Here is a 23027-nt window from a genome sequence, read left to right as displayed (position 1 = left end):
CTGCACCGACCAGCGACCCCCACACATTAACACTACCCTACACACACTAGTGGCAATATACATTGATACCAAGCCAATTAACCTCCAAACCTGTACGTCTTAGGAATGTGGGAGGAAACCGAAGATCTCAGAGAAAACGCACGCGTGTCACAGGGAGAACGTACAAACTCTGTACAGACACAACCCGTAGTTGGGATCGAACCTGGGTCTCTGACACTGTAAGGCAGCAACTCGACGTCACTGTGTCACATGCCACCCGAAATAATTGAAAGTTGTGGTGTCCATCGCAACAGTATTGAATTGAATTGAATCCTTTATTTGTCATTCAGACCTTTCGGTCTGAACGAAATGTTGTTGCCTGCAGCCATACATGTAATAATAACAACACACAATAAACACAAATTAACATCCACCACAGTGAGTTCACCAAGCACCTCCTCACTGTGATGGAGGCAAAAGTCTTAGAGTTACTGTATCTTCCCTCCTCTTCTCCCTCTGCACCGAGGCGATACCCCACCGGGCGATGGTAAGTCAGTCCCGCGGTTCAAGCTCCGCGGCCCGGGGGTGGTCGAAGCTGCCGCCCTCCAGTACAGCGGACGCAGCTGTTGCAACGGGTGCTCCGGAAAACAGGCATCAACCTGTGACCTGCGAGCTCCCGACATTGTCATCCACTGGCCCGCGGCCGAGCCCCGGATTCAGGTTGCCGCCGCCAGAACACCGCCTCAGCCACCGGAGCACCGTCTCAGCCCCGCACCGGGCTGCCCCCACGGGAGCGCCTTCCAGCCGGGAGCCAGTCCGCCCTCACCGGAGCGCCTTCCAGCCGGTAGCCAGGCCACCCACACGGCAGCGTCTCAGCCCTGCACCGGGCTGCCCCCACGGGAGCGCCTTCCAGCCGGGGCATAGGCCGCTCACACGGGAGCGCCTTCCAGCCGGTAGCCGTGCCGCCTGCACGGGAGTGTCTCAGCCCCGCGCCGTCCGCCCTGACCGGAGCGCCGAGTCGTGCCGCTGCCCGAACGCCGCCGCAGCCTCGCGTTGGTGAGTCCTGGCTGGTTCTACCTCCGGACCCTCGAGGTCGGTCGCAGGTTGGAGGCCGCCAGCTCTGCCATTAGGCCTCAGCGCAGACGGGGGAAGAGAAGGGGGATACGACAAAAAAGTCGCATTCCCCCGAAGGAAGAGACAGAAAGCCCTGTTTCACCCTCCCCACACACACATAACACCACCTAATAACCAAAAAAATTACTAAACTAGACAAAAAAAACAACACAAAAAAGTAAAAACAGACAGACTGCAGGCGAGCCGCAGCCGTATCACAGCGCCGCCACTTACAGTATAGACAGACCCACAGCTTCCACCTGAATGAAGGACAGGGCTGAAGGTGCAGGGTGAACACCTCCAAGGCCCACACCGGCCACAACTGGATATGCATGACTGGTATTTCACTGGGGCTGTCTGAGGTGATAAAGAAGCAGTCCTGGCCGAACCCCTGCCTCAATCTCAATGTTATGTCTCTTTCCAAATCTACAGAAACCAGTGCACCCCACAAGTGGCTTTCTTGCCATCACTGTGGCCTTGAACTATTGTGATGAGGTCCATGTCGCTGGCTTTGGTTATCCCATCACTCAACGGGACACTCCAATTCACTACTACGACAAAACTACAATGAAAGCCATGACCGTGAGTATCTGAGTACCTTGACTTAAACGTGAAAGACATGGGTGCGGCAGTTATACTTTTATCCATATCGCCCTCCACAGATGCAGACTTGCTCACGGAGTCACTATCTGTTGCTCACTCTTTAGGTCAGCCATTTTATTTTAGAGATACAGGATGGATACAGGCCCTCCTGCCCATCGCGTCCACGACAACCATTTATCACCCCTTCACGCTAGTTCTGTTATCCCATTCCCAACGAATTAGGGGGCAATTTACAGAGGTCAATAAATCTATGAAACTGAACGTCTAAAGTTGAGATGTGGCCGGAAAGCAGAACCCTCGGAGGAAACTCGCACAGTCACAGGGAGAATGTGCAAACTCCACACAGACAGCACCCGAGGTCAGGATCGAACTCGGCTCTCTGACTCTATGCAGCAGCAACTCTACGAAGCGCCAATGAGTTGGATATTATGCCAACTCCAGATAGATCTGCAGCAAGTCCTCCTCCTTCATGGATATGAGGGCAAACTGACATTCTCATTCTTAATTGCCGTTTGAGTATATGATGATGGGTGTTATTTAGATTAAAGTGGACAGAAAACCTGTCCTAAACTACAGTGGTGAATCAGATGGATGCTAATGATAGTTGTTAGTTTCAGGCTCGCATTGTAAGTAAAGATAGACACAAAGTGCTGGAGTACCTCAGCGGGTCAGGCAGCATCTCTCGAGAGAAAGGAACAGGTGGCGTTATGAGTCGAGACTTCAGTCTGAAGACGTCATAGGTCAGTGCGGACTCGGAGGGCTGAAGGGCCTGTTTCCGTGCTATCTAGTCTAAAGTAAATGCGACTAGCATAGATGGGGCATATTGATCGGCAAGGACAAGCTGGGCTGAAGGGCCTGTTCCTGTGTTGTATGACTGAATGACTCTAATGAGATCTGCTTGTCCCTTCAAAAAGTAATGGCCTATGAAAACTACCCTAAATAGCTGCCATTTGGTGAACCAGATTGGAATTTGTATGCACCATTGCGTGCCGCTCTGATCGCCCCATTACAGGAAGGTTGTGGAAGCTTTGGGGAGGGGGCAGAGGTGGTCTACCAGAATGTGTAGGAAGGGATGGCAAATGCTGGTTTAAACTGAAGATAGGCACAAAAATCTGGAGTAACTCAGTGGGTCAGACAGCATTTCTGGAGAGAAGGAATAGGTGACGTTTCGGGTCGAGATCAGACCAGAATGCTGCTTGGATTTGAGGGCTTCAACTAGAGGAAGAGCCACGATAGATTTGGATTGTTTTCTCTGAAACGTCAGAGGTTGAGGGGAGAACTCTGACCTTAGAATATTAGAATATTGTGTTCGGTTCTGGGCACCATGTTATAGCAACGATATTGTCAAGCTTGAAAGGGTTCAAAAAAGATTTACGAGGATGTTGCCAGGACTAGAGGGTGTGAGCTATAGGGAGGGCTTGAGTAGGCTGGGTCTCTATTCCTTGAAGCATAAGAGGATGAGGGGAGATCTTATAGAGATGTACAAAAACATGAGAGGAATAGATCGGGTAGATGCACAGAATCTTTTACTCAGAGTAGAGGAATCGAGGACCAGAGGACATAGGTTCAAGATGAAGGGCAAAAGATTTAATAGGAATTTGAGGGGTAAGATTTTCACACAGAGGGTAGTGGGTGTATAGAACAAGCTGCCAGAGGAGGTAGTTGAGGCTGGGACTATCCCATCGTTTAAGAAACAGTTGGACAGGTACATGGATAGGACAGGTTTGGAGGATTATGGACCAAGCGCAGGCAAGTGGGACTAGGGTAGCTGGGACATTGTTGGCCGGTGTGGGCGATTTGGGCCGAAGGGCCTGTTTCCACACTGTATCACTCTATGACTCTATGACCTGAGTTAATTATGAGATGCATAGATAGGGTAGGCAATGGAAATATCCAACACTAAGCTGGTGTGGTGTCGTGTTCAGCACAAACATTGTGGGCCGAAGGGCCAATTCCTGTGCTGTGCTGTTTTGAATGCCAGACAGAAGAAGGATCTTGACCTGAAATGTCACCTATTCCTTTTCCTCTGGAGGTCCTGCCTGTCCCGCTGAGTTACTCCAGCTTTTTGTGTCTGTCTTCGGTTTAAACCAGCATCTGCAGTTCCTTCCTACACACTGTGCTGTTCCATGTTCTGTTCACAGATGCATCGGATTCTTCATTCTGTTCCTGCCACAGCTCTGTCTCCTTGCGAAGGGGCTTTAACCACGCACCTTGTCATTTTGCACTCCTTAACTTATAGAGTCATAGAATCATAAAGCCCTTGGGCCCACTTGCCCACACCAGCCAACATGTCCCAGCTACACTAGTCCCACCTGCCTGTGTCTGGCCCATATTGTATTAGTATAGCTCCATGTTGTATTAGTATTAGTATTGCTTTGTAATTCTTCGTCTTTACTTTTCCAGAACTCTGAACACAACATCACGCATGAGCAGCTGTTTCTGAAGAAGCTGGTGGATGCCGGGGCAATCAAATACCTCACCATCTTGCTGTAACGTGATGGTTTGGAGAGAGTGACAAGTTTTGTTTTTATACTTTTTACAATGATTACTGCGGCATTCCCTCGGCCGCTTGTGCGGCACGTTGCTGGGCTCAGCGGCGAGGTCCACGGGGAGGTGCGTGTTTGGACAACACTGCCCTCTGCGCTGCGATCAAAGCGGCTCCTGCTTCACCCAACGTGGCTGTGGACAGGGGGGACCGGAGGAAGCGGGTGGCATTCACTTGTTGGAAGAAGGGTGCTGCATTCTCGTGGTCACACAGCAAAGGATGTCACCGCAAGATGTTTGACTTGCCACCGGTTGCAATTGGAAAGATGATGCACAAGTATAACCAGAACTCCACTGTGATACACATTGCCAGGCCCAGCCAGCTGTAGATAGCCCACTGTCATAGATTTGTTGCAGCCCATCTTGTATTCTGATTGACCAGGCAGTGGTTCAAATGACGTTAGTGTTTGTCGGAGTACAATCGCTACGGCCGATTTTCCAGTCGAGCTTGCTTGTGATTTACGTGTTGAATTTCCTCGACAACTATCACGCGGTGGAATGCACGACCGAGCTGTCTTATGACTCAAGAAGGGTCTGCAGAAGGGTCTCGACCCGAAAACGTCACCTATTCCTTTTCTTCAGGGACGCTGCCTTTTGTGCCCTCTGGCTGGCTCCGTGTTGGGACGATGCACTTCTGATCGCCCGGCGCCGTGCTGCGGAACTGGTTCTCACAGCCACGTCTTGGAGTGAGGTGGTACTGACTGATGGTCCATCTTACTGCTGCATCAGTGTGTCAGAGTAACCCTTGACACCAGGCAAGTGAGGCATGTCAAGACTTTTGCCAGCGACGTTAAGTCAAGAGCTGGACTAATACTCGTGATGCCGTAGAGTACAGCCCGATTCTGCAAGATGGCAGGGCGTTTCCTCATGAGCAATTAGCGTGCGGGAAATAAAATCCAAATTCCGCAGATTATGAAAATCCGAAACAAAACACAGGACATGCTGGAAACACATGGCATGTCAGGCAGCATCTGCGGAAAGAGAAATGGACTTCATGTTGAAGAACCAGCATTAGAATAGTGAAGAGACTGTAACTCGTCAACATTGTAACATTGACTCTGCTTCTCTTTCCACGGATGCTGCCTGACCTGCTGAGTGTTTCCACCATTTTTTGTTTTGTGTTGGGATTTGTGTGTGCTGTGTACACTCCGGCATCACTGTCGATTTAAGGTTTTGAGAAAGGATAATTTTCTCCTATTTCTACCTGTGAATGTATTTGAAAATTCTCCATGTAAAAAAATAAAAAAGGACATGGACCTTCGCAGTCTGCTGTGTTTCCAAAATAGAAATCAAACCGTTTATTCATAAATTCTGTTCCATTTGCCTTCTTTTGGTAATGTTGTAGAAATTTATAATTTTCCTCGAACTTCATGATTAATTCTGCGGTCCTGGTTAAACAAGCTGTATTTGTTGTGGGTAGATAATAGGGAATTAGAATAATGGAGTGAAGCTGGTGGAACTGCTGCCTCACAGTGGCGGAGACCCGGGTTTAATCCTGACCTTGGTTGCCGTCATTGAGGAGTTTGCACCTTCTCCATGTCCGCCTGGGTTTCCTCCTGGTGCTCTGGTTCTTTCCCACATCCCAAGATATGTAGGTTTGTAGGTTAATTTGCCTCAGTAAATTGCCCTTAGTGGATGAGGAAGTGGGGTGATATAGAGCTAGTGTGAATGGGAGATCAATGGTCAGCATGGATTCGTTGAGCCAAATTCTCATTTCTATGCTGTGTCTTTAAATCAATCATGTAGCTTACATTGGCTTCCTGACCAGGATCTAGTGTCATGCTGAGAGGCATTTCATTCGGTGTGGGGATGGAAACTCCAGAATGCACCTTGAAGAGGTGTTACCCTCTCTCTCTCATCTCACCCCAGCAGCTCACAAGTGTTCTTGCAATGTTCAAGACTTTCTCTTGTTCGATGGCTCTCCTGCCTGAGATTGGATCACAGCTCGTCCATCATTTGCTCCTTGGAAACCTTGATCTCAGGGCTGGGTTTGGGGAGGCAAGAAACTCTCTGGCTACTCAGAAACAACACCTCCTGACTTCTGAAGAAGGACACAAAGTGCTGGAGTAACTCGCCAGGTCAGGCAGTATCTCTGGAGAAAAAGTATGGGTGACCTTGTAGGTCAGGATCCTTCCTCCCGAAATGGCGCCCATCTTTCTTCTCCAGAGATGCTGCCTGACCCACTGAGTTACTCCAGCACATTGTGTCTTTCTTCGGTATATACCAGGATCTGCAGTTCCTTCCTACACACCCTAACTTCCCATCAGTTATTTCTGCATTTCCAAATATCCAGGGGAAACTTTCTGCCGCCGATGTAGGATTGTCCTCGTTTCCAAGACCCACACGAGAGAGTGGCAAAGTACCAGACGCATCTGCAGACTAATTTCCATTCATCTCTGCTTGTTGACACTAATGGTACAGTGATATTGCCTGGGTTTCAGCACCTAAGTTACAGAGAAAGGTTGAACGTTAGGTCTTTATTCTTTGGAGCACACAAGGTTAAGGGGGGACTTGATAGAGGTCTTTAAAGCTATGAGAGGGATAGACAGAGTTGACGTGGATGAGCTTTTTCAATTGAGAAGTAGGGAAGATTCAAACAAGAGAACATGATTTGAGAATTAAGGGACAAAGGTTTAGGGGCAACATGAGGGGGAACTTCTTTACTCAGAGAGTGGTAGCTGTGTGGAATGAGCTTCCAGTGGAAGTGGTGGAGGCAGGTTCGATTTTATTATTTAAAAATAAATTGGATAGGTATATGGACGGGAAAGGAATGGAGTGTTATGGTCTGAGTGCAGGTAGATGGGACTAGGTGAGAGTAAGTGTTCGGCACGGACTAGAAGGGCCGAGATGGCCTGTTTCCGTGCTGTAAGTGTTATACGGTTATATAGGATACATGACCCAAATGCGAGGTATGTTGATGTTGTTGCTAGTCTTGAGAGGTCATAGTCATACAGCGTGGAAATAGGGCCTTCAGTCCAACCTGCCCACGCCGACCAAAATGTCCTATCTACTCTAGTCCCATCTGCATTTGGCCCATATCCCTCTAATCTGTTCCTCTCCTGTCTTCTAAATGTTATTATTGCAACTGCCTCAACTACTTCCTCTGGCAGTAGAAACAAAGAACTGTAGATGTTGCTTTATAACAAAGATAAAGACACAACATGCTGGAGTGACACAGCAGGACAGTCAGCATCTCTGGGGGGAAAAAAAGTATTTTCCATCCATGTTCCTGTCCAAATGTCTTTTAAATGTTGCTGCAAGTGTCTTTTAAATGTTTTTTAAAAAAAGGTTGTGTGAAGGAATGTGCAGGATGGAACTGCAGATGCTGGTTTATACCGAAGATGGCCACAAAATGCTGGGTGAACATGGTTGGTAGGGAAGGGGGTGGTGGATAAAAACCAGAGATGAAAAGTCAAGATATGAGACAAAAGGATAGATGAAATGTGAATTGTGAAGCTAGAGGAGGGAAAGTAGGTGGAAGGTGAGTCCAAGGGAGTCACGGGGAAGGGAAGGGATGTGGGGAAGGTAAGGGGTGGGGGGGATTTGTTGGGGAAGAAGGGTGAAAATTAGTTAACAGTGGGATTAAACAGATTCTCCCCATGTTGATAGACACAAAGTGATGGGTTAAGCGGATCAGGCAGCATCTCTGGGGAAAAAGTATAGGTGACGTTTCGGGTCAAAACCCTTCTTAACACTGAAAGTAATCGTGTGTGTGTGTGTGGGGGGGAATAAACCGGAGATGAGAAATGGCCAGAACAAATCAGGGTCGGCAACGGATGACCTCAGAAAGGGTGGAGCCCACAATGGCCCATTGTTGGCTGGGGAAGATGTGATAACACGAAAGACACAAGGATGCGAACTGTGGAACTGGTTGGATGACCAGGGTGGGGGAGTTAGGGGAGGGGAATGAATGCAGTCTACCATTTGATGCTGCAAGAGCCAAAGGGCCTGGTTCTATGCTGTATAATTATGACTATCCCGAGAATCATTTTTGGATTAGGAAACCTAATGATCTTATTAAATAGACAACTGTTAGGTATGCAAGTAACTCTAGCCTTGCTGCATGAGTGTACGGACTTCTTATTATCCTTTGTTTTCCTTAACAGGAAGAGTTTGTTCAGTTAGTCACAGTTACAGCCTCCGTGGACACTGACTGTTCCCTCTCCAGGCATATGTTGGCCCGGATGAGAAACAGGCAGTTGATTTCTGCAGAACCTTTGAAGCCTGGTGCCTTAAAAGGCCATCTTGGCCAGACCCAGGAGCAAAACGACAGAGAAATTAGTGAGTGTCGACAGGGGCCCTTCGCACCACAATTCTGGATGACCAGAGATCAGGAGCCTGATGGTGAAATGCAGCCACAGCACGAGGAGCAGACCCTTCAGATCCTATCATTATCTTGGGAGTTGGGAATGGAATTAACCTTTGTGCAAAGTTCAGCCACTCTAACTTCAAGTAATTCTTTCAATCAATCTCTCTCCATCCCTCACCACCCTAGTCTTTTTAGTTAGTTTAGAGATACAGCGCGGAAACAAGCCCTTCGGCCCACCGACCAGTGATCCTCGCACACTAACACTAACCTACACACACCAGGGTCAACTTACATTCATACAAAGCCAATTAACCTACAAACCCGAACGTGTTTATAGTGAGGGAGGAAACTGAAGATCTCTGGAAAAAATCCACGCAGGTCACGGGGAGAACGTACAAACTCCATACAGACAGCACCTTTAGTCAGGATCAAACTTGTAGTCAGCTCAACCGCTGCGCCACCATGCAGCCCACGACTAATTTCACTGTCGTCCTGCCAAGTTTGACTGCTGTATCCACTCATTTTCACCTTCTCCACAGCCAACATAATTGTGGACTCCACCCTTCCTTGGTCATCTGGCTGGCTTTGATTTGTTCTTTTCATACCTTCCATTCATTTGTTCTTTGTCCCTTCGAAACATCACCTATTCCTTTTCTCCAGAGATGCTCATTGTTAATGGCCATCACACCAAAACCTTCCACCTTTGTGCACATTATCACTTCTCTCCAATTCTCACTGTTGTTGTAAGGTTTTATTTATTTTTCTCTCTCCATAAACCTGGGCTTGGGCTAATTTTCCTCACACAGTCTCTCAGGGTAACCTTCACTGGACCTTCCGGTCAAACCTTTCCATGTCCATGTCACCCCTAAAGCCCCATGTATCATACCCACCCAGGAATGAGTAGGTTAACATATGATAGATAAGCATTTGATGGCACTGGGACTGTGCCGGCTGGCGTTTACAAAGATGAACGGGGACTCATTGAAACTTATTGAATAGTGAAAGACCTGGATAGAGTGGATGTGGAGAGGATGTTTCCACTAGTGAAAGTCTAGGAGCAGGGGTCATAGTCTCAGAATAAAAGGATGTACCTTTAGCAAGGAGATAAGGAGGGATTTCTTTAGTCAGACCTGAAACGTCACCTATTCCTTCTATCCAGGTAAAGATCAGTCGTGTGATCATTTAGAGTAAGCCACACATTTCACCCATGACTCGAGAGACTTTTTTGATCAGCAGAGCTGCAGAGAGTGGGATGGTCACAGGTTTAGATACAAATAAGTGAGATGTGTTGGATTTTGGGAAGTTAACAGTCCATGGGAGAGCCCTGCGAAGTGTTGTGGAGCAGAGGGATCTAGGAGTACCGGGTGTACAATCTCTTGAAAGTGGTGCCACCCTTCTTCAGACTGAAGTAGGGTTGAGACCCGAAACACCACCCATCCATGTTCTGCAGACGTGCCTGACCCATTGAATTACTCCAACACTTTGTGCCTTTCTTTGTGAAGCAGAATCTGCAGTTTCTTGTTTCTATGTTGAGTATAGAAGTTGGATATTCTGTTACAGTTGTACGAGACATTGGTGGGGCCACATTTAGAGTGTTGTCTTCAGTTTTAGTCATCCTGCTAATGGATGGATGTCATTAAACTAGAACGAGTGCAGAGATTTACGAAGATGTTGCCAGGACTTGAGGGCCTGAGCTTCAGAGACAGATTGGGCGATCTAAGACTTTATTCCTTGCTGTGTAGAAGACTAAGGGATGATCTATAGAGGTTTTTTAAATCATGAGTGGAATAGATAGGATGAATGCACAGAAACTTTTGGGCAGGGTCAGGGAATCAAGAACCAGAGGACATATGTTTAAGGTGAAAGGGGAAAGATTTAATAGGAATCTGCGGGGGCAACGATTTTACTCAGGTGGGTGAATGGAACAAGCTGCCAGAGGAGGTAGTTGAGGCAGGTACTATAACAGCATTTAAAAGGGACTAGGACAGGTACATGGATAGAAAAGATTTAGAGGGATAAGGGCCAAACGCAGGCAAATGGGACTGGCTCAGATGGGGCATCTTGGTCACCATGGAAATGTTAGGTTGACATGACCCGCTATAGTGACATGACTATAAACTAAATCAAACTACACTGCACTGTGGGTGTGTTCCTTCAATAAAAGGGACTGCAGTGAGTCAGGATGGTGCTTCTCAGTGAGGATAGTAAGGGATGGGCAGGAAATGATGGCCTGGCTATCTTTGATCAGACGCTTGGTATACAAATGTTTGTTTTAAAAAGTAAAACTCATGCAGGCTATGAGTGGGAATAGCCGAACTGTTGCAGGGCTGAATTTACTGTTGACGTTTAATCTATGAAATCTATAATTGTTAACAATGAAAGGCAGGAACTTGGGCAAGACCACACGAGTGAACGGTTGCCGTGGTATCATTGTGGAACAATATTAATGTGCTTTGTCGGGGGAGGTGGAAAAATGGTGGGGTGGGGTCGGGTGAAGTGATGCAGTGGGGGTGGGGTGGAGGGACAAGAGAGTGAAGGGAGTGGGTTATCATTGATGCCGAAAGCCCATGACGACAGAATCAATCAGCCGTTACTATATAAGACATTGTGTTCACAGTATTAGGCAACCTAAAGGGATATAAATCGCTAACATCGACACAAAATGCTGGAGTAACTCAGCGGGCCAGGCAGCATCTCTGGAGAGAAGGAGTGGGCCCAATATGTCACCTATTCCTTCTCTCCAGAGACACTACCTGGCCCGCTGAGTTACTCCAGCTTTTTGTGGCTACGGTGTAAACCAGCATCTGCAGTTCCTTCCTACGGATATAAATAGCTGTTTGCAGTGGGGATCTGTGGAGATGATTGCGTGACCTTTAAAGTGGGCGCCAGGCAATTGTTGTGCAAGGTGTCAGCAGCTTGCAACATACCGTTACAGCAATTCTGGAGCAGTTCCCACCAGTGTTCAATTCCTCCCTTCTCTGACTGACAATCAGCTGGTTCATTTAATGCAGGGAGAAATGCAGTGACACACCTCCAGCGAGCCTTAAAGCTACATGTATTGAATAGGTTTCAATTGAGAAGTGTATTTGATTTCTTTAAAGTTTCTATGTTTTCTGGTGATTAACTGTCTGAGTGCTTCCATCTTGGGTGGGTCGAAGTTGATTTTAGCTTGAGTCTGAACCGAATAACCTGTTTCTCTTTTTATAATTAAATACTGATGATGATTTGCACTTGTAATTGAAAGATGTTAGAAATTTACTATTTGTTTGTATTAAATAAATGGCAATCACACCAAGACTGTGTTTCACACTGATCCTGTGTGTTTGATTTTAACCAACTCCTCTCTTTTACAAGTGAGTTTGCGATTGTTACACAGTGCGCTGGGGAACAAGGAAATGGCGGGGTAATTAAAAATGTTGTGGCTGTTTTCACTGAAGAAGAAACAAAGGATTGTCCTGCACTAGTGGGTAAGGACAGATTAAGTTGGAAAGTGGAACTAAAGAAAAGGCAAAGTAAAAGATCACCATGAGAGAAATTATTGGAACTGCAGACAATAAATCCCCCATACCCAATGTTAGGGATTCTGAGGGAAATCTCATGGATGCATAGGTTGTTATTTTCCGATATGGTACAATTTTAGTTTAGTTTTGTTAACTTTTTTGCCTCGTGTACTGAGGTACAGTGAAAAGCTTTTGTTGTGTTCTAACCAGTGGGCAGAAAGACAATACATGATTACAATCGAGCCATTTACAGTGTACAGATACATGATAAGGGAATAACGTTTAGTGCAAGGTAAAGCCAGCAAAGTCCGAGGGTCACCAATGAGGTAGATAGTAGTTCAGGACAGATAGTTTAGAGATACAGCGTGGAAACAATCTCTTCAGCCAACCAAATCCGTGCCGACCAGCGACATCCTGCACACTAACACCTACACGCTAGGGACAATTTACAATTTTACCAAAGCCAATTAAATTACAAACCTAGGTACACAAAAATGCTGGAGAAACTCAGCGAGTGCAGCAGCATCTATGGAGCGAAGGAGATAGGCAACGTTTCGGGCCGAAACCCTTCTTCAGACCGAAACGTTGCCTATCTCCTTCGCTCCATAGATGCTGCTGCACCCGCTGAGTTTCTCCAGCATTTTTGTGTACCTATGATTTTCCAGCATCTGCAGTTCCTTCGTAAACTACAACCCTGTTTGTAATTGTAATGTAAGAGAAAATTGGAGCTCCTGGAGAAAACTCGCGTGGTCACAGGGGAACGTACAAACTGTTTACGAACAGCACCCATAGTCACGCTCAATTCTGGGTCTCTGGCACTGTAAGGCAGCAGCTCTACCACCGCGCCTTCGTGGTGCCCTTTTACACAGTTCCAACAACTTGAAGACAAAACTCACCCTACTGTTTGAGAGAAAAGAGTTTTATGCCTATTAATGTCAGATCAGGGAATACTGTACATATACTGTGCAATCGTCGTATCCAAGTACAATAGATAGAGCAAAGGGGAAGGTTCAGAGTGCAGCACATAGCTCTCAGCATTGTAGTGCAACAGTTCCAGAGCCACAGTCCAATGTCTACAATGAGACAGACACAGAGAACTATAGACATGACATCCTTAGTAGGGAAAATGCCGTAATCAATTTATGGTGGTATTAGAGTCATACAGCGTGGAAATGGGCCCTTCAGCCCAACTAGCTTACGCCAACCCAAATGCCCCATCTACACTAGCCCCACCCGCCTGTGTTTGGCCCACATCCCTCTAAACCTATCCTATCCAACTACCTGTGCTAATGTACAACCACTCTCAGTCTCTCTCACTCTGCCTCTCTCTCTGCTTGTCTGCATGGAAATAGGTCCTTCGGCCCGCCAAGTCCGCGCCGACCAGCGATCCAAGCACATTAACACTATCCTGCACACATTAGAGAGAATTTACACTACTACCAAACCAATTAACCTACAAACCTGTACTTCTTTGGAGTGTGGGAGGAAACCGAAGATCTTGGAGAAAACCCACGCAGGTCAGGGGTTATCGCTGTAAGGCAGCAACTCTTTCGCTGCGCCACCGTGCCTCTCTCTGTCTCTCCCTTTCTGTCCTTCTGTATCTCTCTCTGTCAGACTGTCGCTATCTCTTATCTTCTGTCTCTCTCTGTCTGTCTCTCTCAAGCTGATTTCCAGCTTGTGATAAGGTGCTGCACAAGAAATAGAGGTAATATAACAGTTTGGATTGAGAATTGCTTAATAGGGAGTTGGGAAAGTTTGATGACTGAACCGGAGGTCTAATGAAGGCGTAAAGAGAAATGTGGGCAAATTAAGTGAAAGGACTAGGACATGGCAGATGAGTATAATGTGGAACACCTCCGTTCAGTCTGCCTAGACCCACCTGATCTCCCTGTTGCTAAACTTTAACTTCCCTCCCATCCCCACACTGACTTTTCTGTCCTGGGCCTGCTCCACTGTTAGTGTGAGGCCTAACGCAAATTGGAGGAACAGCACCTCATATTTCACTGGGGCAGCTTACAACCCAGCAGTTTGAATATTGACCTCTAACTTCAAGTAACCCTTGCTTTCCCTCTCTCTCCATCCCTCCCCCATCCTAATTCTCCGACCGGTCTGACTGTCCTCCTGATTACATTTTATTTTGTATGCCTCGTTATTAGCTTCCCCTGCAACGAGTGGCAACCAAAATCCACTATTTAGAAGTCCATTATTGCGAGGGTGTCTGAAGAAGGGTCTCGACCTCAAATGTCACCTATTCCTTCTCTCCATAGATGCTGCCTGTCCCGCTGAGTTACTCCAGCATTTTGTGTCCATCTTCGGTGTAAACAGGCATCTGCAGTTCCTTCTGACACAATGTGATGTGGAAATGTAAAAGCAATCATTTTGGTGGGAAAATAAATAGAGAGGCAAGGTGCTCTTTAAAGGAATTTGGAATGTTGAAAGGAAACTAAGTGTCCTTGTACACACATCGTTGATAGTTAATGTGTGCAAAGTCATTTAGAAGAGGAATTGTGTTTTATTCTTTATTGCGAGAGGATTTGAGTGCAAGACAATACACAGCAGTGTTATTGAAATTATAGAGGGCCTTGAGAGTGTGTCATGCACTATCTGGCATCTGCCGGTGGAGCTGTGTCGTGCTGGGAGTCAATGATTCCTGGAAGGGTGGAGCAGTAAGTCGAGTATGATTAGGCAGACCGAGCCTCCAACCACAATAGATTGGAACAAATGTGTGCTATCCTGGCCAAAACACATCAATCTCCGCGCGAGCTCTCACTGCATTGATGTGAGAATCATGTTTTCTTTTCCCCAGTGGGGGTGGCCAGAACCTGGAGTTACAGTCTCAAAGTACAAGGTCAGCCATTAGGGACAGAGATGAGGAGAACTTTCTTTGTTCATGGATAGGACAGGTGTAAAGGGACATGGGCCAAATGCAGGGCGGTGGAACTAATCTAGATGGGGCATTTTGGTTGGCGTAAGCTGGTTGGCCTGAGGGGCCCATTTTCTCACTGTTTGACTCAGGAATCATTCGAATTAGTCATAGATTCATACAGCACGGAAACAGGTCTGACAACTCAACATCATGGGGACCAATGTGCCCCATCTGAGCTAGTTCCATCTGTCAATGGACAGGTGACATTTCTGAAGTCTGAAGAAGGGCCTCGACCTATTCCTTTTCTTCCGAGATGTTGCCTGACCCTGAGGTACTCCAGGTTTTTGTACCCCAGATAGTATACTTTTACTTTGGAGATATAGTGTAAAAGCAGGCCCTTCGGCCCACCGAGACCATGCCCCTGTACACTAACGCTATCCTACACATCAGGGATAATTTTACAATTTTTACCGAAGCCAATCAACCTACAAACATACACATCTTTGGACTGGGAGGAAACTGGACACCGGGGCCAAAACCCATGGTGGGAACGTACAAACTCCGTACAGACAGCACCCGTAGTCAGGATCAAACTCGGGTTACTGGCGTGTGAGACAGTTGCTCTACCGCTGCGCCACCGTGCCGCCCAACCTACATCAGGTCACTATATCTTCAATGTAGGAGTGAATGCACATTTCAGAAGTCTGAAGAAGGATCCCGACCTGAAACAGCACTATTCATTTTGCCCAAGATTCCAGCATCTGCAGTTCCTTCTGTCTCCAGAAAAAATAAACAAACTTCGGGTTGGAAGGGTTAGGTTTTTTTGCGGGCAAGCTTATTGAGGTTACAGAATTAAACTGGGTCGGTGTGCAGGAATGGATAGACACAAAATGGTGGAGTAATTCAGCGGTACGGGTAGCATCTCTGGAGAGAAGGAATAGGTGACATTTCAGGTCGAGACGCTTCTTCAGACTGAGAGTCCGGGGAGAGGGAAACTAGAGGTATGAAAAGAGACAGAACGAATCAGAGCCGGCACCCAAGGCCAAGGAAAGGTGGAGCCCACAATGGTCCATTGTTGGCTGTGGAAGAGGTGATAACGAATGCATACGAACAGTGGAGCTAGCAGGATGACTAGGGTGGGGGACGAAGAGAGAGGGAATGCAAGGGTTACTTGAAATTTGAGAAATCAATATTCATACCATTGGGTGGTAAGCTGCCCATGCTGTTCCTCCAATTTGTGTGCGGCCTCACTCTGACAGTGGAGGGGGCCCAGGATAGCAAGGTCAGTGTGTGAATGGGAAGGGGAGTTAAAGTGTTTAGTAACCGGGAGATGGTGTAAGCCAAGGCAGACTTAGAGAAGTTGTTTAGTGAAAAGATTGCCGTCCACGAATGGATGTCCGACTGCTGTTACTTTACTCCGCTCCGGCCCGAAGCTCTCCGCACCTCTCGTGATCCCAAGGGACGGTGAGATAACCTTGGAACCAATTCTGCCATGTGTTGCAACGGAAACACAAACTGGAAATGATGGAAGCACTCGGTAGGCCGGGCAGGATCCGTGGAAGGAAACACTTCACATTTCAGGTCAATAAACCCTTCATCAGTGAACTGTGAATGAGAGAGATTGGTAGCATAGAGTTGCAAAGCAGATGGGGGAGCATGGATTGGACAAAGGGAACATCTCAGTTTACTTTAGAGATTCAGCGCAGAAACAGACCCTTTGGCCCATTGGGGCCGACCAGTAATATCCATAGACTAGCACCATCCCAAACACTAGGGACAACTTATATTTACCGAAGCCAATTAACCTGTATACCTGTACGTCTTTCGAGTGTGGGTGGGAACCAGAGATCCTGGAGAAAACCCACGCGGTCACAGAGAGAACGTACAAACTCTGTACAGACAGAGCCTGTGGTCAGGATTGGATCCGGGTCTATGGCGCTGTAATGGGCCTGTCCCACTTGGCGAATTGTTTAGGCAACTGCCGGTGACTGTCATAGTCGCTGCAGGTCGCCGAAAAACCGGCGACAACCTACGGCATTCTGGCGACAACCTTCGACAGCACCTACGACAGGAGAAGTCAAGCTACGCTCATTGACGTCAACCCCATTATCGGCGAAAAATTTTCAGCCAGAAAGACGCTATGACTTTTTGCGCGACTGAGTAGACTATTCCCGGCGACCACCTGCGAACATGTGGCGACAAACTAGTCGCCTGTAGTTGCCTAAAAAATCACCTAAGTGGGACAGGCCCATAAGGCAGCAACTCTACCGCTGCGTTACCAAGCCACCCGTGAGCGGCTACATTTACCTTGGGTGTAACTGTTGATGCAGTGGGTAGGTTAATGAGTTATAGAGAGTTGTTGGGTCATCCAGTAGCAGTCAGTGTGTAGCAACTGTTGGATACAGGTTGACTCAAGTGAAGTGGCCAGAAGAGATGTCTATGACTGATGATATTGCCTGGTGAAGTGGGTTATTGTGCTCTGCCTTACTTCACCACTGAAGCCATACCCAGAGAACAGTTTATGGGTCTGACTGTTTATGTTAGCTAATGGTGACTCATTTGATTAATGTAATAAAGAGCCGATTTATGTTATTAAAATTCCAGTGGTTTGTGGCATGTTTCTGGTATATTTTACCTCAGGATCATTCCTGTGGTCAATTTAGTCACCGTTTATAGTCAGTCCTTCACTACAGGATATGGAGATAAAACAGAATCCCTGCGGAGTGTTGTACTGCTTCTCACTTTAGCGGGGAAACTCTCCCCATTATGCTGCAATGTCTGAATTTCCTTGAAAGGACTGCTGCCCATCGATACACCTTTCATAGACACAAAAAGCTGGAGTAATTTAGCAGGTCAGCCAGCATTTCTGGACTTTCAGAAAGCATTTGATAAGGTGCCACATAGGAGATTAGTGGGCAAAATTAGGGCACATGGTATTGGGGGTAGAGTGCTGACATAGATAGAGAAGTGGTTGGCAGACAGGAAACAAAGAGTAGGCTTAACGGGTCCCTTTCAGAATGGCAGGCAGTGACTAGTGGGGTACTGCTAGGCTCGGTGCTGGGACTGCAGCTATTTACAATATACATCAATGATTTGGATGAAGGGATTCAAAGTAAAATTAGCAATTTTGTAGATGACACAAAGCTGGGAGGCAGTGTGAACTGTGACGAGGATGCTATGAAAATGCAGGGTGACTTGGACAGGTTGGGGGTGTGGGCAGATGCATGGCAGATGATGTTTAATGCGGATAAATGTGAGGTTATCCACTTTGGTAGCAAAAACAGGAAGGCAGATTACTATCTAAATGGCATCAAGTTGGGAAAAGGGCAAGTACAACGGGATCTGGGGATCCTTGCACATCAGTCTATGAAAGTAACCATGCAGGTACAGCAGGCAGTGAAGAAAGCGAATGGCATGTTGGCCTTTATAACAAGAGGAATCGAATATAGGAGCAAAGGGGTCCTTTTGCAGTTGTACAGAGCCCTAGTGAGACCACACCTGGAGTATTGTGTGCAGTTTTGGTCCCCTAATTTGAGGAGGGACATTCTTGCTATTGAGGGAGTGCAGCGTAGGTTTACAAGGTTAATTCCCGGGATGGCGGGACTGTCATATGCTGAGAGAATGGAGCAGCTGGGCTTGGTGGGGGCGGGGAGAAGAAAGGAAAAAGGAGGAGGAGGAGCCCGAGGGCTGAGGGAGAGCGACTCTCCTCCCCTTCCTAGCTCTCCCTCAGCCCTCGGGCTCCTCCTCCTCCTTTTTCCTTCCACAGACAATGAGACTCAACAAGACGACTTTGAAGCTGGTATGACTTGGATGAGGGAGGGATGGAGAGAGGATGCAGGGGTTACATGAAGTTAGAGGTACTCCCTGACCTGTGGAGGTGGGTAAGATTCTCTTGCAGTGGTGGGTCTGTAAGTTACATACAGGCTTGACTGAGTAAGGACAGCAGGTCTTTCCCAAAGGACATAAGTTCAGTTTAGTTTATTTTAGTTCAGAGATATATTGTGGAAACAGGCCCTCCAGTCCACCAAGTCCGCTCCGACCAGCGATCACCCCATACACTGACACTATCCTACACACTAGGGACAATTTACAGTTTTTACCGAAGCCAATTAACCTTCAAACCTGTACATATTTGGAATGTGGGAGGAAACCGGAGCACCCGGAGAAAACCCACGCGATCACGGGGAGAACGTACAAACTCCGTACAGACTCCGTAGTCTGTATCAAACCCTGGTCTCCAGCGCTGTAAGGCAGCAACTCAACCGCTGCGCCACCGTGCTGCCCAATGTCACCATAGTTAGTTTAGCTTAGTTTATTGTGTCGTGTACCCAGGTACAGTGAAAAGCTTTATTGTTGCTTGCTAACCAGTCAGCGGAAAGACTGTATATGATTACAATCAAGCCGTCCACAGTGTACAGTTACATGATAAAGGGAATAACATTTAGCACAAGATAAAATCCATTTAAAGATAGTCCAAGGGTCTCCAATGCTGATAGTTGGCAGCTCAGGACCCTTCTCCAGTTGCTGATAGGATGATTCAGTCCGCCGATAAGAGCGGGGAAGAAAATATCCCGAGTTATTGGTTGAATGGCGCAGTAGACATGATGGGCTGAATGGCCTAATTCTGCTCCTATCACTTGTGAACTTATGAACTTAGTCAGTGATAATCTAGTTAGTGGTAATTAAAACAAAATCGCAAATGCTGGAAATCTGAAATAAAACCAGAAAATGCTGGAAACACTCTGCAGGTCGGGCAGCATATGTGCAGAGAGAAACAATGAATGTTTGAAGTGTGTGATACTTCATCCAGAGTTCAAAGGTTTGCAGCAGTAAGGGTTGCCATTGCTGGGGCGAGCAACTTCGTTAAATGCCAGGTTGTAATCACTGCTTGTAATTAAACACATAGTTGCCAAGACAGGGTTTGAACCAGGTGGGCAGCTTACACCCCAGCGGTATGAATATCGACTTCTCTAACTTTGTAACCCTTGCTTTCCCTCTCTCACCATCCCTCCGCATCCTCGTTTTCCGATCCATCCGACTGTCTTCCTGATTAAATCTTCATATGCTTCGTTGTCAGCTTCCCATTGCTAACAATGATCTATTCTACATTTTATTGAACCTCGTCTCCTTTGTTTGATGTCTCATTTTCACTCTATTGCTTTCCATATCTCTGTGTCTCCCTTTCCCTGGCTCTCTGGCAGAAGAAGGGTCTCGAACCGAAACGTCACCCATTCTTTCTATCCAGAGAAGCTGCCTGTCCTGCTGAGTTACTCCAACATTTTTGTTCAATTTCAAGTTCAAGTTCAAGTGCACCAATTGGTACAGTGAAACTTGAATTACCACACAGCCATACAAATAAAAAGAACACAATACACGATAGAGTTTAACATAAACATCCACCTCAGTGGAATCAACATTTCCCACTGTGATGGAAGGCAATTAAATTCAGTCATCTTCCTCTTTGTTCACCCGTGGTCGGGGCCTTTGAACCCTCCACAGTCGCCGCTACGGACGGCCCGATGTACAAAACTCTGGCGGTGGAACGGATCAGAACACACTCGCGGCTTGGAGTTTCCGAATCGGCCGGTTCTTACCGGAGACCGCGATTTCCGAAGTCCACAGACCGAGCTGGGTGGAGCTCCAACACTGGCGATCCCCGGCAAAAGATCCCAGGCCTCCGCAATGTTAAATTCAGCGTCACGCCCGCGGCTAGAAGCTCCGCAAACCACAGCTCCACGATGGACCAACACTCCGGAGCTCCAACACGGTGATCCCCGGCAAGGCATCGCCCGCTCTGCGATGATAATTCAGTGCTGCGCCGCTGCTGAAGCTCTGGGCAGGTCTCTGGTAGGAAAGCCCACGCCCATCCAGACTGCGAGGGGGTGAGGGCGAAGATGTGACACAGAGAAAAGACACATCTCCGTCCAGGAAAGTGACTGAGAAACGGTTCCCCCCTATTCCCCTCCACCACCCCCCACATAAGACACATTAAGAAACATTTAAAACATAGATTTAGACACTAAAAATAACAAAAAAAGGTAAAAGGACTAACAGCTGTTGGCGAGGCAGCCATTGCGATGGTGTCACCCGATGTCTCTCTTCAGTGCAGTAGTTGCTATGCAATATCTAGGGTAGGCGTCACTTTAGTTCATAGCTGGTAGCTGGGGCTGGTGTTACACAGTTTTAACCAGCTTTACAATGAGCCCCATTGCCCAGCCTTGAGAATCATCCCACTGTCTACCTTACCCCACTGCATCTCGTTATGAGTTCCCCTCTTGGTCACAACTTGGCCTCTGGCCATAATGGTCATCAATCTGTACCACTCCTTCTGGTTGATTGGGTTGTCCGGAGTGTCTAGACATGTGTCCAAATCATCTCCAGGATGGTTCACTGGGTATCTAGTGGAATTTAATGGGTTCTAAGCCCTCTCCCAGTAATTGCTCGTCCATCGACAATGGACCGTGCCAACCAGGGTGCCCCATACAAGCTAGGGTGACATGGTGGCAGAGCAGTGGAGTCACTGTCTCACAGCATCAGAGACCCAGGTTCAATCCTGAGCTCGGTTGCTGTCTGCATGGAGTTTGCACGTTCTCCCAGTGACTGCGAGAGTTTCCTCCCACGTTCCAAAGATGTGTGGGTTTGTAGGTTAATTGGCCCTCTGTAATGACCCTGAGAGTGTAGGGAGATGATCGGAAAGTGGGATAATATAAATCTAGTGTACGGGTGATCGCTGGTCAGCGTGGACTCGGTGATCCAAAGTTTCCACGCAGCATGAGCAAACTACAAAAAAACTAAAGTCCATTTACCTGCACCTGGCAATATCGCTCCAAACCTTTCCATCCACGTACCTGTCCAATGTCTTTTCATTGTTGTCATTGTATCTGCCTGAATTTCTTCCTCAGGCAGCACGTTCCATATACCCACCACCTTCTGTGTCTCTGTATCCATGTGCACTACTCACCTGAGGTACGTCCCACCAATCTTGAACTCTATAGAAGAGAAATATCATGACATTTCTGTTGATTTCCCAACAACTTGCACATTTCTTTCATTACCACACTGGTGGTGAAATGTGCTCCATTATCGATTTTATCTGCATCCCCATCTGGGAATAAACTCATTCACCAAGATCTTTGCAACACTAGTAGCCGAGAAGTCCACTATGTCCACTATGTCCCCTTGAAAATTCTCTTTCCAGTTTCAGTGAAAGCCATACTTAAAGGAAGCGTGGTCAACTCTTGCTTGAATGGCGGAATAGGCTTGGTGGGCCGAATGGCCTAATTCTGCTCCCACAACATATGATCCAAGTTGCAGGACAGATCGCCACAGGGGATCCTTCTTCCCTGTGGCTATCAAACTGTACAACTCCTCCCACTTCTGTCATAGGGTAGACTGAGACTGAGACTGACACCCCCCCACCCTCCCCACCCCACCCCCTACCTCCAATCTCTGCACATCCCTAATCATTTTCACTCGTCACTTTAATTTCATGCGTTTTGTGTGCGTTTTTTTTTTGCTGTTGGCAGATCAATTGCCCTCCAGGGATAAATAATGTTGTCGGTTTAAACTGGTTCAGTTCAAACTACACACTAGTTTAGTTTATGTTATTTTATTTTCACATGTAGTGAAAAGTTTATTTTGTTGCGTGTTATCCAGTCAGCAGAACGACTATATGTGATTACAATCAAGCCGTCCACAGTCACACACACAGGATAATGGCAATAGTTTGCACTAAGCCTGAAATACAGATTTCACGAGATGGAACAAATTTTCGGAGTCAAGAGTTCACCTGCAGACCAAACACTGTTTTATAGGTTGGACAACTTGGGAGATACCAGTTCTGGAGCAGATATTTCCTGATATTTTCATCCAAGTTTTCATCTACTTTTCCCTCGTGCTCTCTACCCCACTTGCAGCGTGAGTGGATAGGATGAAGTAAGTCGTTTTTGCCGTTCTAGGTTCTAATGTGGGCGGCGCGACTGACGTCGCAGCAGCCTCTGCAGTCTGTCTGTGTATTTTTTATTTTTTTGTCCCGTTGAGGGTTTAGTTTGTAGCGGGTTTTTAAATGTGTATGTGTGGGGGGTGGGGGGTGGGTGGGGGAAACTTTTAAATC

The 23027-nt window shown here is 47.0% G+C and overlaps 1 protein-coding gene across 3 annotated transcripts in view; it reads left to right on the top strand.

The window, feature by feature from the left end:
- LOC116991359 (CMP-N-acetylneuraminate-beta-galactosamide-alpha-2,3-sialyltransferase 4-like) overlaps positions 1-16567 on the top strand; it is a 161456-nt gene extending 144889 nt beyond the window's left edge. For 2 of the 3 annotated variants that reach the window (XM_033049938.1, XM_033049939.1), the window contains exons 11-12: positions 1525-1674; positions 4099-5528. In XM_033049938.1, coding sequence (XP_032905829.1) covers positions 1525-1674; positions 4099-4188 — 240 coding nt within the window. In that variant the 3' untranslated portion in view covers positions 4189-5528. Of the gene's footprint in view, positions 1-1524; positions 1675-4098; positions 5529-16557 lie in introns of those variants that run through there. The other variant, XR_004416769.1, reaches the window with a different exon arrangement.
- The last annotated feature ends 6460 nt before the right edge of the window (positions 16568-23027 follow it).

The sequence above is a fragment of the Amblyraja radiata genome, chromosome 33 (genome assembly GCF_010909765.2).
Source record: "Amblyraja radiata isolate CabotCenter1 chromosome 33, sAmbRad1.1.pri, whole genome shotgun sequence".
Taxonomy (NCBI): domain Eukaryota; kingdom Metazoa; phylum Chordata; class Chondrichthyes; order Rajiformes; family Rajidae; genus Amblyraja; species Amblyraja radiata.
This window is presented reverse-complemented; position numbering and strand designations above follow the sequence as displayed.